The sequence below is a fragment of the Urocampus carinirostris genome, chromosome 11, assembly GCF_059441175.1.
Source record: "Urocampus carinirostris isolate Australia breed hairy pipefish chromosome 11, RoL_Ucar_1.0, whole genome shotgun sequence".
NCBI lineage: Eukaryota > Metazoa > Chordata > Actinopteri > Syngnathiformes > Syngnathidae > Urocampus > Urocampus carinirostris.
The window spans coordinates 2,003,072-2,017,070 of NC_142359.1; the positions used below are offsets into that span (position 1 = coordinate 2,003,072).

At 40.8% G+C, this 13,999-nt stretch overlaps 1 protein-coding gene across 2 annotated transcripts in view; it reads left to right on the forward strand.

Annotated features, from left to right (window-relative positions):
* Positions 1 to 13,999, forward strand: part of ptpro (protein tyrosine phosphatase receptor type O) — a 50,013-nt gene that overhangs the window by 23,531 nt on the left and 12,483 nt on the right. For both annotated transcript variants that reach the window (XM_088347724.1, XM_088347725.1), the window contains exons 13-21: positions 1,321 to 1,441; positions 1,510 to 1,643; positions 2,932 to 3,070; positions 5,533 to 5,653; positions 5,724 to 5,792; positions 7,768 to 7,851; positions 9,683 to 9,718; positions 12,337 to 12,418; positions 13,135 to 13,225. In XM_088347724.1, coding sequence (XP_088203850.1) covers positions 1,321 to 1,441; positions 1,510 to 1,643; positions 2,932 to 3,070; positions 5,533 to 5,653; positions 5,724 to 5,792; positions 7,768 to 7,851; positions 9,683 to 9,718; positions 12,337 to 12,418; positions 13,135 to 13,225 — 877 coding nt within the window. The remainder of the gene's footprint in view (positions 1 to 1,320; positions 1,442 to 1,509; positions 1,644 to 2,931; positions 3,071 to 5,532; positions 5,654 to 5,723; positions 5,793 to 7,767; positions 7,852 to 9,682; positions 9,719 to 12,336; positions 12,419 to 13,134; positions 13,226 to 13,999) is intronic.

Genomic DNA, 13,999 nt, shown 5'->3' on the forward strand with positions numbered 1-13,999 from the left:
CTACAATCTGCTTCACATTTCCCAATAGCAGCCGTGCAGCCATGTAAGGCGCTAACCTGCTTATTGGGGGTATTAGGGGTTCAGTGTCTTACCCAAGGACACTTCGACATGTAACACGTAGGAGCCGGGATTCGAACTGCGATCTCTTGATCCCAAGACGAGCGCTCTACCTTCTGAGCCACTGCCGAAGTGATACTCGAAACATATTTTGGGTTTAGCTTCGAATTATTCATTGTTTAATTCGTTAAATATGGATAATGATTGATCAGTCCAGAAGGAAAATAGTAGAAGCACACAAATAAACGATGTTGTGTTTGGTAGTAACGAATTACATTTATTTACATGACAAGGAAATTGAAACAAACAAAATAAAATAAAATGGCACAAAGGAAAAAAAACTCTCTCAATCCCTTTTTGTCGCATCCTTCAGCCGAAGGATCGGGAAAAGGAGAATCGAGGCCTGGTTTTGCCTTGTTTCTCGGCTGACGAGACGAGTCAGTGGGCTTTCGGCCTTCTTGGTCGCCAAAAAGCTGTTTATTTTAACTGTTTTTGGTTTATTTTCAATTGTTTTTGCTTTCTAATATAGCTGTTTATCAGTATTGTCTTGAACAAGAAACCTAAACACCTCCACTAAAAAGTCATAAGGATTTTTTACCCATCATCACCTTTCTCAGATTTCTCTTTCTCGTACGGGTGCTTGAAATCCAGGAAAATGCTTGTATTTTAATGTTATGTTTTCAGGGATTGAAAATTTCTTGAAAATGAGTGAAGCGCTTGTAAATGCTTGTTTTGCGGCAGTCTGACTCGATAGACCACGCATCAAATGAAGAGAAATGCATTTAAATCGGCTTAAAAATGATGCCTACGGTGGTTTGGCTTTGAAGTCAAGTCAAGTCATTTTTATTTGTGACGCCCTTAATCACAAAGAGTCTCAAAGGGCTTCACAAGATATTACAAAGACTATTTTTTCAGACTATTATGACAGCATCCCCTGATCTGGAACCAACATGAGGGCAAGGAAAAACTCAAAAAACCTCAACATGAGGAAAATGAAGAAACCTTGAGAAGGGACCGCACATGTGGTATCCCCCTTCCAGGATGACCAGATAGCAAAGGATGTTGCAATCACAAATAATACAGAGATATTGTCCACGAAAACAGCAGCTGGCATGAGTTTGTTATGGCACCCGAGGAGACAGGTGAAGAGACCAAGATGCTGGGTACCGTCTTTGAGAGTGCTTCAAAAGTGCTTGGCTATGAAAAAGGTGTCAAACCCAGTGTTTACCTTTTGTTCCTTGGCGACCCGTACCTGTTTTCCAGGTGACCGGAAACGCCATGCGGGGCAAGCTGCCAATTCCGCCCGGCGACATTTACAACTTGACGGTTTCGGCCTGCACGGAGCGAAGCAGCAACGCGTCCGTTCCCAGCATCATCAAACTGGGTGGGTACATTCACACCGGGCGGCCATCTTGATTTCGGAGATCCTGAAAAACTGCATTTGCGGTCCAGAACCGGCCCCTCCCCGCTCCGTCTACGTGGTCAACGCCACGTATTCCTCGGTCACTCTGCTGTGGAGCCAGGACGGCGTGGTGGACCACTACCGAGTGCTCTGCAAACCCGACAAAGGTGCTAAAGACCTCAAGGTGAGACTCCCGTAGCCCTCGAAAGTAGGCGTGCGCCACGGAATCCGTTCTGTTCTGACCCGTTTCGTCATCGTTTCGTTCGGGGTCGCCGCAACTCATTCATAAAATCGATGATTAAAAGGGATGGCGACTCGTGAGTTCGTAGATCGGTTCCAAGATGGTTGTACAAGATGGCAGTACAACCCTCCTGTCAGGTACCAGGACAGGAAACAAGAAGCAGAACCCAACCGCGTAACGTTACTCACAGTTCATTGGGGAGAAGAGAAAGGAGCGTGCAATCGATCCGGAGATCCTTGGTCGCGGGGCGTAGGTTGCTCGGAACGTGGAAGTTGTCAAAATCAAACGGATCGTGGCGAGAGCAAAACAGGAGCAAAAACACGGGAAAAAACGGAGATTCACAGGGCTTGACGTGTCAAAACAGAGTTTCGCAGACGCTCCGACAAAAAACGACTCACAGGACAGCGTTTAAGTCACAGGTGTCAAACAGGCGGCCCGCGGGCCAGATCAGGCCCGCTAAGGGATTGAACCCAGCCCGCTAGACAACACTCAGAGAAGCGCAAGAGAAAAACAAGCTGTAGGTTGAAATATGTCAACTTGATGTTGCCAAAGCCAGGTGCCTGGAACAAAGACACTGTACTTATATTTATTTATTTCTCTCTCTCTCTTTCTTTTCCACCCCTTTTCTCCCACTCTGTCTCTGTCTCTTTCACTCTCTGTGTCTCTCTTTTTCTCTTCCTTTGTTGCTCTTTGTCTCTTTCTCTCTATGTGTCTTTTAACCTCTTTTGCTCTCACTTCCTTTTTTCCTTTTCTCTCGTCTCTCTTTCTCTCTTCCTACCCTTCGTGCTTCCTTTTCTCTTTTCTCTCCTTCTGTCTTTCTATTTCTCTTTGGATTTCTTTCTTCCTCTCCCTTTCTTTTCCCCTCTCACGACTTCTCTTTTTATCTCTTTTGTTTCTCACGCTCTCTCTCTCTTTCTCTTTCTTTGTCCCGCCCTCTCTCCTTTTCCCTCCCTCTTTCTCTTATTCCTTTATCTCTCTTTTTCTTTCTCTTTAATCTACTAGTCCGGCCCCCGACAGAATGTTTGTTCTATCGTGTGGCCCCCGAGTTCACATGAGTTTGACACCCCTGGTTTAAGTAGTGACAGGGAGCAATCTGTCGACGGGTTTCAGCTGGTGTCCATGGGCCTGGCCAATTGGGCACCATGGCAACTGTGACACCTCCATGTATTTGCATTGATTGAACGGATTCGTGGATTTGAATGGTCATGAGCTGAATTTTCTTGCGTTTCAGGCCGGAGAACCTCAAGTGGTGACGTCTCACGCCTTGACGGTTTTGGGTCTGATGCCGTCGTCCTCCTACAACTGCAGCCTGGTTAGCGTTAGCTACAGCTCAGCTAGCAAAGCCACGCATATCACCGTCACCACGCCCGGTAAGTCCCATGTGACAACTCCAGGGCCTAGCTAAAGTTTCAGCCCCGTATATTGCCACGTGTCAGGCTTCAAACTTCAAGCTTAAATTTCCCAAAAAGTCGGTGAGCAACGCTTGAAACAACAGTGAGCAACGGCAATCCCAAGTGTTGCAACTAAGTCATGATCAAACATGTCCAAAACTTGACATCACGTTATATTTTGCTGAGTTTCCGGCAATGCAAAATGATTTTTCTCTTTTGAATGAATTGACTCATGTACTATTGCAAAGGTTGTACGGCCTACAAACGTCGTTTGTTCTTACAATTCTTTCACGAGATATCCATTTTTTTTTTATTTCCTGATATATTTTGTCGCATAATACTAACATTTTGGGGGGCTTATTGAGTCGGTTCCAAGATACAGAACGGTATTTAATCACATTTTTTTAGTGGAAGTAGAATGTTGGCAACAAGATTTACTTGATATAATTGGAAATTATTTGAATGCAACACAAACTTTTTCTTCTTTTTCCCTCTTTTTTAATTCCTTTAAAAAAATCTCATTGTGTTTATTTTTTCCGAGCTGTTACTTTTTTTCTTTTGGTTCTCTATTTACTTTTTTTCATATCTTTCTTTCTTTTCTTTTTTTCTGGCTTTTTCCTTCTTTTTTTTCTCTTCCTTTTGTTTCTTTTTTTCTCAGCATTTCACAACTTTTTCATTTTGGTATTTTTTTCTTTTTTGTTCTATTTCCCCTTCCTTTAAGTCATTTTGTGCATCATTTTACATCATATTTGGTCATGTTGGGATGAAAGAAGCAAAAACAACCTGAAGAGCCGTTTGGGACCCGAAAGAGATGGTTCTTTTGAGTGAGCCGAGCCGAAGGAGCCGGTTCTCGACAAACTCTACTAACTTTACTCAACTTCATTCTACTTCGACATTGACTTCCAAATACTGCATTTAGCGTCAGGGGAACCCTTGTATTTTGACCTTCATGCACTGTAACTTTGACTTAATTGGCTTCTTAATGAGCAATTTCGAGCCCTGATTTTTGTGAGCTGGCTGGATTTTCTTGTGCGCGGAATAGCTCTGGGTAGTGCGCAATTGCCCACATACGCAGCTTAAAGGGAACATTGATCACAACCCAAGTACCTAAAGCTTTCAACTTCTTCCAGCACCTGTCCATTCAACTTTATTTCTATGAATAAATTAAATATAAAATGATGAATACATTTGGATTGGATGGTTTTCTGACGTGTTGTTGAGTCTTGGAATGTAATTGGAGTTTGAAGGCTGAAATATGGTACTATGTAAAAAAGGAGTACCGTAAATTCCGGACTATAGGGCGCACCTGATTATAAGCCGCACCCACCACATTTCAGGAGGAAAATCGATTTTATACATACACAGGCCGCACCTGTATATTGGCCGCATGCGCCCACATTGCAAAAATGCAACACAAACACAAGATTAACCCATACCCGACACAGTCCAAAAATCACAGTCGGCAAAATGAACAGAAAATGATACCGGTACTTAAGGTTTGATGCAGATCTGCAGAGTCTGGGTGCTTGTTGAAAGTAATCCAAGGAAAAAAGTGTATATTTCCAAAGGTAAGGGTGGGAAAAATATATACTCATTATTGTCAGCCGCGTCCACAAACACGTCTCACCTTTACTCCGCTTCCCGTCAGCCCGCGTTTGCCCCGCCCCTTCTTTCTCATTTGCTCGTGCAAAACATATCAGAATAAGTTTCTAAAATAAATACGTTACAAAAATATACAGTTGCAAATACATATTATACACGTTTACACATATTTACAAAGAAAGACGGTACACCGAGAGAGTTTTCAAAGCTTTAATAATAATATTATAACTTTCATCCCAAACCGTGCCTGTGAAGGGTAGCAAAACGCTACTAGCAACACGCTTGCAACACAGTAAACAGATCTGTTAAAAAAAAAAAATACCGTACTTGTGGTAAGGACAGCAAACCGTCCTCATCCTCCTCCTTATAACTGACGTCATCAAAGTCGTCTTCCCCATTATGGGAAAGAGACTATGTCATATAGACGTCGTCCCACGCTCCCTTATTCATAAACACGCTAGCATCACGCTCGCAAAGTGAAGTTTAGGTGCATTAGCTCTGTTTCCTTCTTTATCGGACTGCTCAATTGCATTTAGCTTAAAAGTTGCGTCATGTGCCTTTCATTTTGCAATTTGCATGATGAGGATATGTCTACGCTAATTTGTGCTCAAGCTAAGAAGTTGCAGTCTTCCTCGGTGCATATATTCCACCGGTCTAAATCTTATTTATGTACTTGATGACATAAATTGGCCGCATCACTGAATAAGCCGCAGGGTTGAAAGTTTGTGAAAAAAGTAGCGGCTTATAGTCCGGAATTTACGGTAAATGCTTGTCGGTCCGGAAAAAAGAAAGTGTTGCTGAAGAAATCTGACCGTGGTGCGTTTTGTGCGCGTACGCAGCCAAAGAGATGAACCCGAGCGCGGCGGCCATCTCGGCCTTGGCTGTCCTCAGCCTGCTGCTCTTGGGTCTTTTACTCCTCTTCTTGCTGCTTCTTCGCAAGAAACACCTGCAGAGGAGCAGGTAGGAACAACATAAGAAGCTACTTTCCCTTTCCGTTGCAGAGAGAGACTTTGTCCATTTGTCTCTTCAGGGAATGCGGCGCCACCACTTTTGTCAATTTTGCTTCCTTCGAAAGAGACGCAAAGCTGCCCTACAACTGGTACCGAAAGCCTTTTTTTTGCCCTTTTTCAGAATCAGATTCCGATATACTTTATTGTCATACTTGTACACGTGTATACAGAACGAAATGTCGACCCGCACAGTTTCCTTGAATGTACAGATATACATAAAATGTTGTATTGAGTTGGAGTATTGAAGTACTAATAATATACTAAATAATTATAGCTATGTATGGTATTAGACAGTAGTGCAAAGAGTGCAAGAGGAGCAGCTGAACAGATGTGCACAATGGGCAGTCAGGTAAACAAGTCACTATACAATAACAATAACACTGGAGTACGATAGTGCAGATGTCTAGATAGATAGATGTCTAGGTAGATAGATGCCTAGATCTCTTGATTAATAGATGGCTAGATAGACAGACAGATGTCTAGATAGTTGATGTCTAGATGTCTAGATAGATATATGTCTAGATAGAGAGATGCCTAGATCTCTAGATAAATAGATGTCTAGATAGATAGATGTCTAGATCTCTAGAGATAGATGGCTAGATAAATAGATGCCTAGATCACTAGATAAATAGATGTCTAGATTGATAGATGTCTAGATAAATGTCTAGATGTCTAGATAAATAGATGTCTAGATGTCTAGATAAATAGATGGATAGATATCTAGGTAGATGTCTAGATAAATAGATATATAGATGTCTAGATAAATTGATGTCTAGATGTCTGGATAAATATATGTCTAGATAGATGTTTAGATAAATAGATGCCTAGATAGATCGATGTCTAGGTAGATAGATGCCTCTTGATAAATAGATGGCTAGATAGACAGACAGATGTCTAGATAGATGGATGTGTAGATAGATAGATAGATGTCTAGATAGATAGATGTCTAGATGTCTAGATATAGATGGCTAGATAGATAGATGCCTAGATCACTAGATAAATAGATGTCTAGATAGATAGATATCTAGGTAGACGTCTAGATGTCTAGATTGATAGATGTCTAGATAAATGTTGAGATGTCTAGATGTATAGATAAATAGATGTCTAGATGTCTAGATTAATATATGTCTAGATAGATGTCTAGATTCAGATATACTTTATTGACATTCTTGTACACGTGTATACAGAACGAAATGTTGATACATCTGACCCGCACAGTTTCCTCGAATGTACAGATATAAATATGTAGTATTGAGTTTGAGTATCGAAAATACTAAATAAAATACTAAATAATTATAGCTATGAGTACTATACAGTAGTGCAAAGAGTGCAAGAGGAGCAGCTAACCAGATATGCAAAACCGGCAGTCAGGTAAACAAGTCACTATATAATAACAATAACACTGGAGTAGGATACATTCACATTTCATGCATGCTCCCAGACGTAGCTCGGCTCTGTCAAAAACGAGGGTTCCTTTCTAGTCTTTTAGAAAAAAAGAAAAAAAGATAAACACAAGAAGAAGAAAAAAAAGGCATGAAAAAAGGTGTCTTTGTTAAGTATATTACTCCAAATATAGTCATATTCTGCACTAGATAACCGCCAGGAACTCTAAACTCATTTCAACTGTTTTATACGAAGTCACTTTGCAGCGGAATCCCCGCAGAACACAACAAGATGTCGACGACAAACATTTTCAATGCAACAACAAAGAAACACTGGAAAATAGAAGCCTGATTGTAAAAGGCATCCATGAAAAAGACTGGAAATTCCTATGGGGGTAGCGGTAGTTGTGTTAACTTGTCCTTGCTTCGGAGACATCCAGTGGACATATTCTGAAGTGCGGCTGTTGTTTTTTTTCTCTTCCACTTCTCTTAACATTGTCTCGCAAGCCAGATTCAATCGGTTGTCCCTCGGACCCTATGTTTGACACAGCCCGTTTATGCATGCGTCGTGAAGTGTGTTTTGAGGAGTGCCCGTTAACTCTCTTCCTTCCTTTTGGGCTTTCTATTTGAATGCCTTTTGAACGAGTTGTTTTTGTTTTTCTCTCATGCTTCTCTGGTACAGGCGAAGAAGCCTCTTTGCTTTCCTGACCCTTCTGCCGTCCTGCCTTTGGAGCGATTATCTCTTGGCTTTTTCCATGAATCCCTGGTAAGTCACGATGGCCTCGAAACCTTCGAGAGAAATAGAAAGCGCCTACGTTGGCACCCGGCGAGCAAATGCACTTCAAGGTTCGTGGAGCATCCCGAGCAATATGCCCCAAAATATGTAAAACAAGAATCAGAGAAGTCTTGGCGGGAGAGGGAGAGCTCGTTTAATTATCTTCATCAGCGTACAAAACAGAGGTCTCATTTGTCTTCAGAGACAATTGGCTTTTTATATCCTACTGCAACATCTCGCCCGTCCCCCTCGCCATGACGCACGTGTTTATCTCAAAATGCACGCTACCAGACAGAATGTTTTGTCCTCTTTCGATTTGACCAATTACCCAATTTCCAAGAACTGTTGGGGTCAGCTTGACCGCATGTTCCCCGCCAAGAAGAACTTGGCAAAGAAGAATGTTATTCCTTGGCAGCCCAAGGCGATTATTAATAACATTCGCTGACATTTACACTCGGGAGAAACAAGCCGGGAATTTCCCGTTTTAAACTAATGCGTTCTCCTTATGCTCGACTCCAATAATCCACAACAATAAGTGCTGTAATTTCCAGTCAAGCGCTCTTAAAGGCTGGAAATTGTTGCTGTGTTTCACAATCGGAAATCCCCCCTTCCAAGATGACCAGGCCGATTTAGACTTGCATCGGGTATCCATACACAAAACAAAACAACGACATCAATAAAGAAACATAGGTAAGATGTCAAATTTTCCAAAAAGTCCATGACGGCAACAACGCCTCGAGCATGTCAAATTGTCCGAATTTAGACGGAGAATTTTGAGAGGGGGTTGGCTAGCCTAATACTACAGCAAATGTGGCGTCGTAACTCCAAGTCGTCCACTTTATAGGTAATGGATCTGGCATTGGGGAAATACAGGCTCCCCGGGGGTAGGTTGTGAGGGTTGCTGCAGAGCTTAGCTGTAGCACTAAGCTGGACCTGCCCGCAGCCTTCCCACCCAACGTCGTCTTAGTCGATTCCCGGACGCGATAACAATCCACGTAGCACCCGTGTTATTCAGCATTTCTCCGCACTCTTCTGGCTTTCCTCAAAATCATATTAATTCTGTCAGCACTTTATCGCTAAGTTTAATTGAAAGGTAGCTAACGATCATGGAGGGGGGATTGGAAACTATCTTCATTTTAATGTAACCGCGGTGTAGCTGTCCCACCAAAATTCACCCTTTACTGGATAATGAGGTTTTTATTATAATTGCTGCAAATGAGTCACAACAAAACACGTGGTAAGCTTCTCTGCTGGCTTTGATCTCGTTGGCAGCATGCTGTTAGACTGCCAACAACTCCCACCTTCCTGTCGCAAAGTCGAAAGCCAAACCAAACCTTACCCCATACCAGCACTGTTGGACTCATCATTGCAGGACTCTTACCAAAAACTATACAACATATTTCAGCAGGAATTTCAATAAAACAAAAAACAATTATTAATTCTAATTCTTCTAATTCATTATTACACCCGTTACATTAACACTAACAATCATTTAATGTAGTTTACATACTGGCTAAACGCTAACGGTGATAATCTTACAACATAGATTAAAGCTAACTTCATGCTAATGCTAATTATCAATTCGTGTAATGTACAAGCGGTCATTATGCTAAGACTAATAAGCGTCCAGTGTCAATCCTAAACGGGTTCAAAGCTAATGCTAATAATCATCCAATGTGGATTAGGATCTATGCTAACACTATTAATCAACCAGTGCCAGTGTGGATTGGAAGCTATCTCAATGCTATTGCTAATTTTTAAAAAAAAACCTTTGCTTTGCTCTGTTTGATTGAGCTGAGTTGACCGTGTATTTTTGTCGCAGGGGCAAGACGGCCTTAAAGAAACGAAAGCTGACCAGGTAAAACACACAAAAATGAAAGACAAGGTTTGAAAAGTGCTTGAATTGTAGGTGAAGTGCTTGTAAGTGCTTGAAATTCTTACCATGTTTCTGAGGTTAGGTGTAGGACCAGGGTGACGAGGCGTTTACACTCATTTTATGGTTCCAGTTTGGTATTGGAGTTTGAGACTAAGCTTTGGGCTCCTTGTTGGGGTTTTGCACTGATTCTAGGCTTCTGAAATAGGCAAGTTTATTTGTATAGCACAATTCATACACAAGGCAATTCAAAGTGCTTTACAGAAATGGCAGACAGGTTCAAAACACACAATCAAAGACATTGAAAATTTAAAATGTGGTTTTTAAAATGCATTAAAACCACAGATAAAACAAAATAAAATCAATGAATTAAGATAAGGTAAAAGTGAAAAGTGCAGATAGAACCCTTTCAGTTGTATGCACAGTTGAACAGAACTGTTTTCAGCCTGGATTCAAACACTGCCTGTCTGACGTCATCAGGAAGACTATTCCAGAGTTGAGCTGCATGGAACTGAAACGCAGCGTCACCCTGTTTAGTCCTGGCTCTGAGCAACAGCAGAAGGCCTGTCCCTGAAGTTCTCAGGGTCCGAGATGGTTCATATGGGACCAACATGTCACAGATGTACTTTGATGCTAGACCATGAAGAGACTTATACACCAGCAGAGCTGTTTTAAAGTCTATTCTCTGAGCGACAGGAAGCACAGGACTAATATGGTCGTACTTCCTGGTTCTAGTCAGGACCCGAGAAGCAGCGTTCTGGATGTTCTGCAGCTGTCTTACAGCTCGTTTAGAAAGTCCGGTCAGAAGGCCGTTACGGTAGTCTAACCTGCTAGAGATAAATGCATGGATAAGTTTCTCTAAGTCTGGTTTAAACAGTAAACCTTTGATTCTGGCAATGGTAAAAGGATGATGATGTTATGGATTTCATGTGGCTGTTAAAGTTTAGGTCTGAGTCCATTATTACCCCGAGATTTCTAACCTGATTTTTAGCTTTTAAACTACCATATTTTCCGCACTATAAGGCGCACCTAAAAGCCTTTATTTTTTTCAAAAGCTGACCATGCGCCTTATAATACAGTGCGCCTTATATATGGAACAACATTAAGTTTTCCAACTAATGCAGCAGCCGCCGACTAGATTTTCCCCCGAACGCCAAGTAGTCCGCGGTGTATGCTGGGATTTTTTTTACCGGCGTTTCATTGGCTAACCAATGTGTCAATCATCATTTGACTCGATCACTATTGGCTAAAGTTATTCGGAGGTCAAGGGGGCGGATCCTTTTGATCATTTACAGGCTGGCATTGGCTTAAACGGCAAAACAAAGCCTGCAATTGGCCGAAAAAGATGTGTCAATCATCAGTTGAATCGATCACTATTGGCTAAAGTTATTCGGAGGTCAAGAGGCGGATCCTTTTTATCATTTAAAGGCTGGCATTGGCTTAAACGGCAAACAAAGCCTGCAATTGGCCGAAAAAGATGAATGCGTATAGCACATGGCTGACGGCATACAGAAAGCATTTTTTTCTATTCTGTATTTGTAAATATTTTATTCTCCTGGATTTACTACACTCACGGATATAAGAGCACATTGGCTGCACATTATTATGAACACAACGACTTCGGTGAGCTACTCCGGGTTTTATATTGTCCCTGTATCTTGTTTCAGACTGAACTCGATGTTTCTGTGATAAGCGGTGAAGATAATGGATGGAATGCAGTGTCTATTTTTAAATTAAACTCAATCCCAAGTGTTTATTGTCATATGCACAGTACAGTTGCGAGCGAAAAAGAAAATAGAAACTAAGGAATGGTTGGCATTTCTTGAATCCCAAGACTTTAACCTTCCGAATGATGGAACGATGCATTTGAGTGAAATGGTACGGACACCGCATCCGCACGTGTTCTCGACACGTATTTGCGTCTTTGCAAGCTTTGGGAATGTTAAGGGGGTAAGAAGTTGGACTGAACTATCTGACTGTTATGTCCATGTTCCCATTGTAGCGCCTTTTAATCCGGTGCGCCTTATGTATGGAAAATATAGGACCAAAAACTATTTTTTCGGGGTGCGCCCTATAACCCTGTGTGCCTTATAGTGCGGAAAATACGGTAAGTGATTCCAGATGACTGATGACACTTTCTCTGGGTTTTTGTGGACCAAAGACAATGACTTCAGTCTTTTCGCTCCTGCTGTCAGCGAGATGTAAATCTGAGTGTCATCTGCATAAATAGTGTGCCCAGGGTTAACAGCTCAAGTTAGGTGTAGGTTTAGGAACTAAGGTTAAGGCTTCAAACAAGGGTTGAAACCCTATTTTATGGTTTCAAAATAGGATTGGAGATAGCGTTAGGTGTGTAGGCTTAGGAACTAGGGTTTAGCTCCATGTTCTGATCCTAAACAGAATGTGGGGTTCCACAATAGGTTGAGATGTTGATTTTTCTAAAAAGGAAAACAAAAATGGGGTCTGTCTCCAGAATTGGCCCCATTTTTGAAGCCAATGCCGTCCCTGGGCGTTTCCAAAGAGTTCTAAAACATGAGTACCAGATCTAATCCATGAGTACCAGATCTAATCCATATCCATCCTCGGTGTTTGTGTGTGGTTTCAAGTCCCGTGCAGCTGGAGGATTTCGAAGCCTACTTCAAGGAAATGAGCAAAGACTCGGCTTACAAATTCTCTCTGCAGTTTGAGGTGGGGAGACTTTATTTATTTTTGCATATCCAGGGTTGGGTAGGGTTACTTTAACTGGATTACTTTTGGATTACTCCAATACCAAATATGCTAATAAAAGACAAAAATTAAATATGAATAAAATGACTAAATTTTGTGCAGGCTTGGAATACATGGAACGGCAAAAATGATGTTGGCAGGCTGTTTGGATTGATTTTCATTCTGTTTTTGTCGCATTTGATGTTCGTTTTGCCGGACGTTGCATGTTGTGCTAAAATGCTAATTCCCCTTATAGAGATCAAAGCCAGCAGAGAAGCTTACCACTTGTTGTGTTGTGAGTCATTCATTTGCAGGTAAATTGTACCCGTTCTTTATACTCGTTATTGTTCTTATTTCTATTTTCTTATATATAAAAAAAGGATGATGTTTGCTAAAATTCAGTTTAAAGAAAAATATGTTGAATTCATTGTAAACGTTAAAAAAACCACGATACGATCTCTTGTTAAAAGTATCTTGTTAAAGTTTTGCCGGAGATCAAAGAGATCAAAGCCAGGAGAGAAAGCTTACCACGTGTTGTGAGTCATCGTTTGATTCCTATTTAGTTTCTTTTGTCTTTTCTTAGCATATTTGGTATTGGAGTCATGCAAAAGTCGTTGAAAGTAATCCAGTTAAAGTAACCCTACCCAACCCTGCATATTACTGTCAATCAATATCGAGTATCCGCTCTCTGTTTTCAGGAGCTGAAGAGCGTAGGCCAGGACCTTTCTCACCACGCCGCCGACTTGCCCATCAACAGACCCAAAAATCGATACACAAACATCCTACCCTGTCAGTAAAGCCCATTTTTTTTCCGAACCATCACTTTAAGTCTATTCCCCGAGGTCTTTGTCCGCAAGAATATTTGTATCCACTTTGTGGACAATTCAAATCGAGCGTAGACTAATCCGCTACCCGACCTAAACTAGAATTGTTTTTGGAATATCGAGAAAAAACAGAATCCATTAACAAAAAAGTGTGTTACTTTGTATCAAACAACACCTCAAAATGACTATTGGTTTGTATATAACTTAAAAATTCAAGAAGTCCCTTTAAATTGGGACCATTTCTCTAGATAGATAGATATAGATGGATAGATATAGATGGATAGACATAGATGGATAGATAAATGTCTAGATAGGTAGATGTCTAGATGTCTAGATAGATAGATAGATAGATAGATAGATAGATAGATAGATAGATAGATAGATAGATAGATAGATAGATAGATAGATAGATAGATAGATAGATAGATAGATAGATAGATAGATGTCTAGATATATAGATGTCTAGATAGATAGATATAGATGTCTAGATAGATAGTTAGAGATAGATAGATAGATAGATAGATAGATAGATAGATAGATAGATAGAAAAAATTTCATTTCATTTTTCATTTCATTTTTCATTTCATTTTTCATTTCATTTCATTTCATAGATAGATAGATAGATGTTTAGATGTGTAGATCGATAGATAGATAGATAGATAGATAGATAGATAGATAGATAGATAGATAGATAGATATAGATGTCTAGATATATAGATGTCTAGATAGATAGATATAG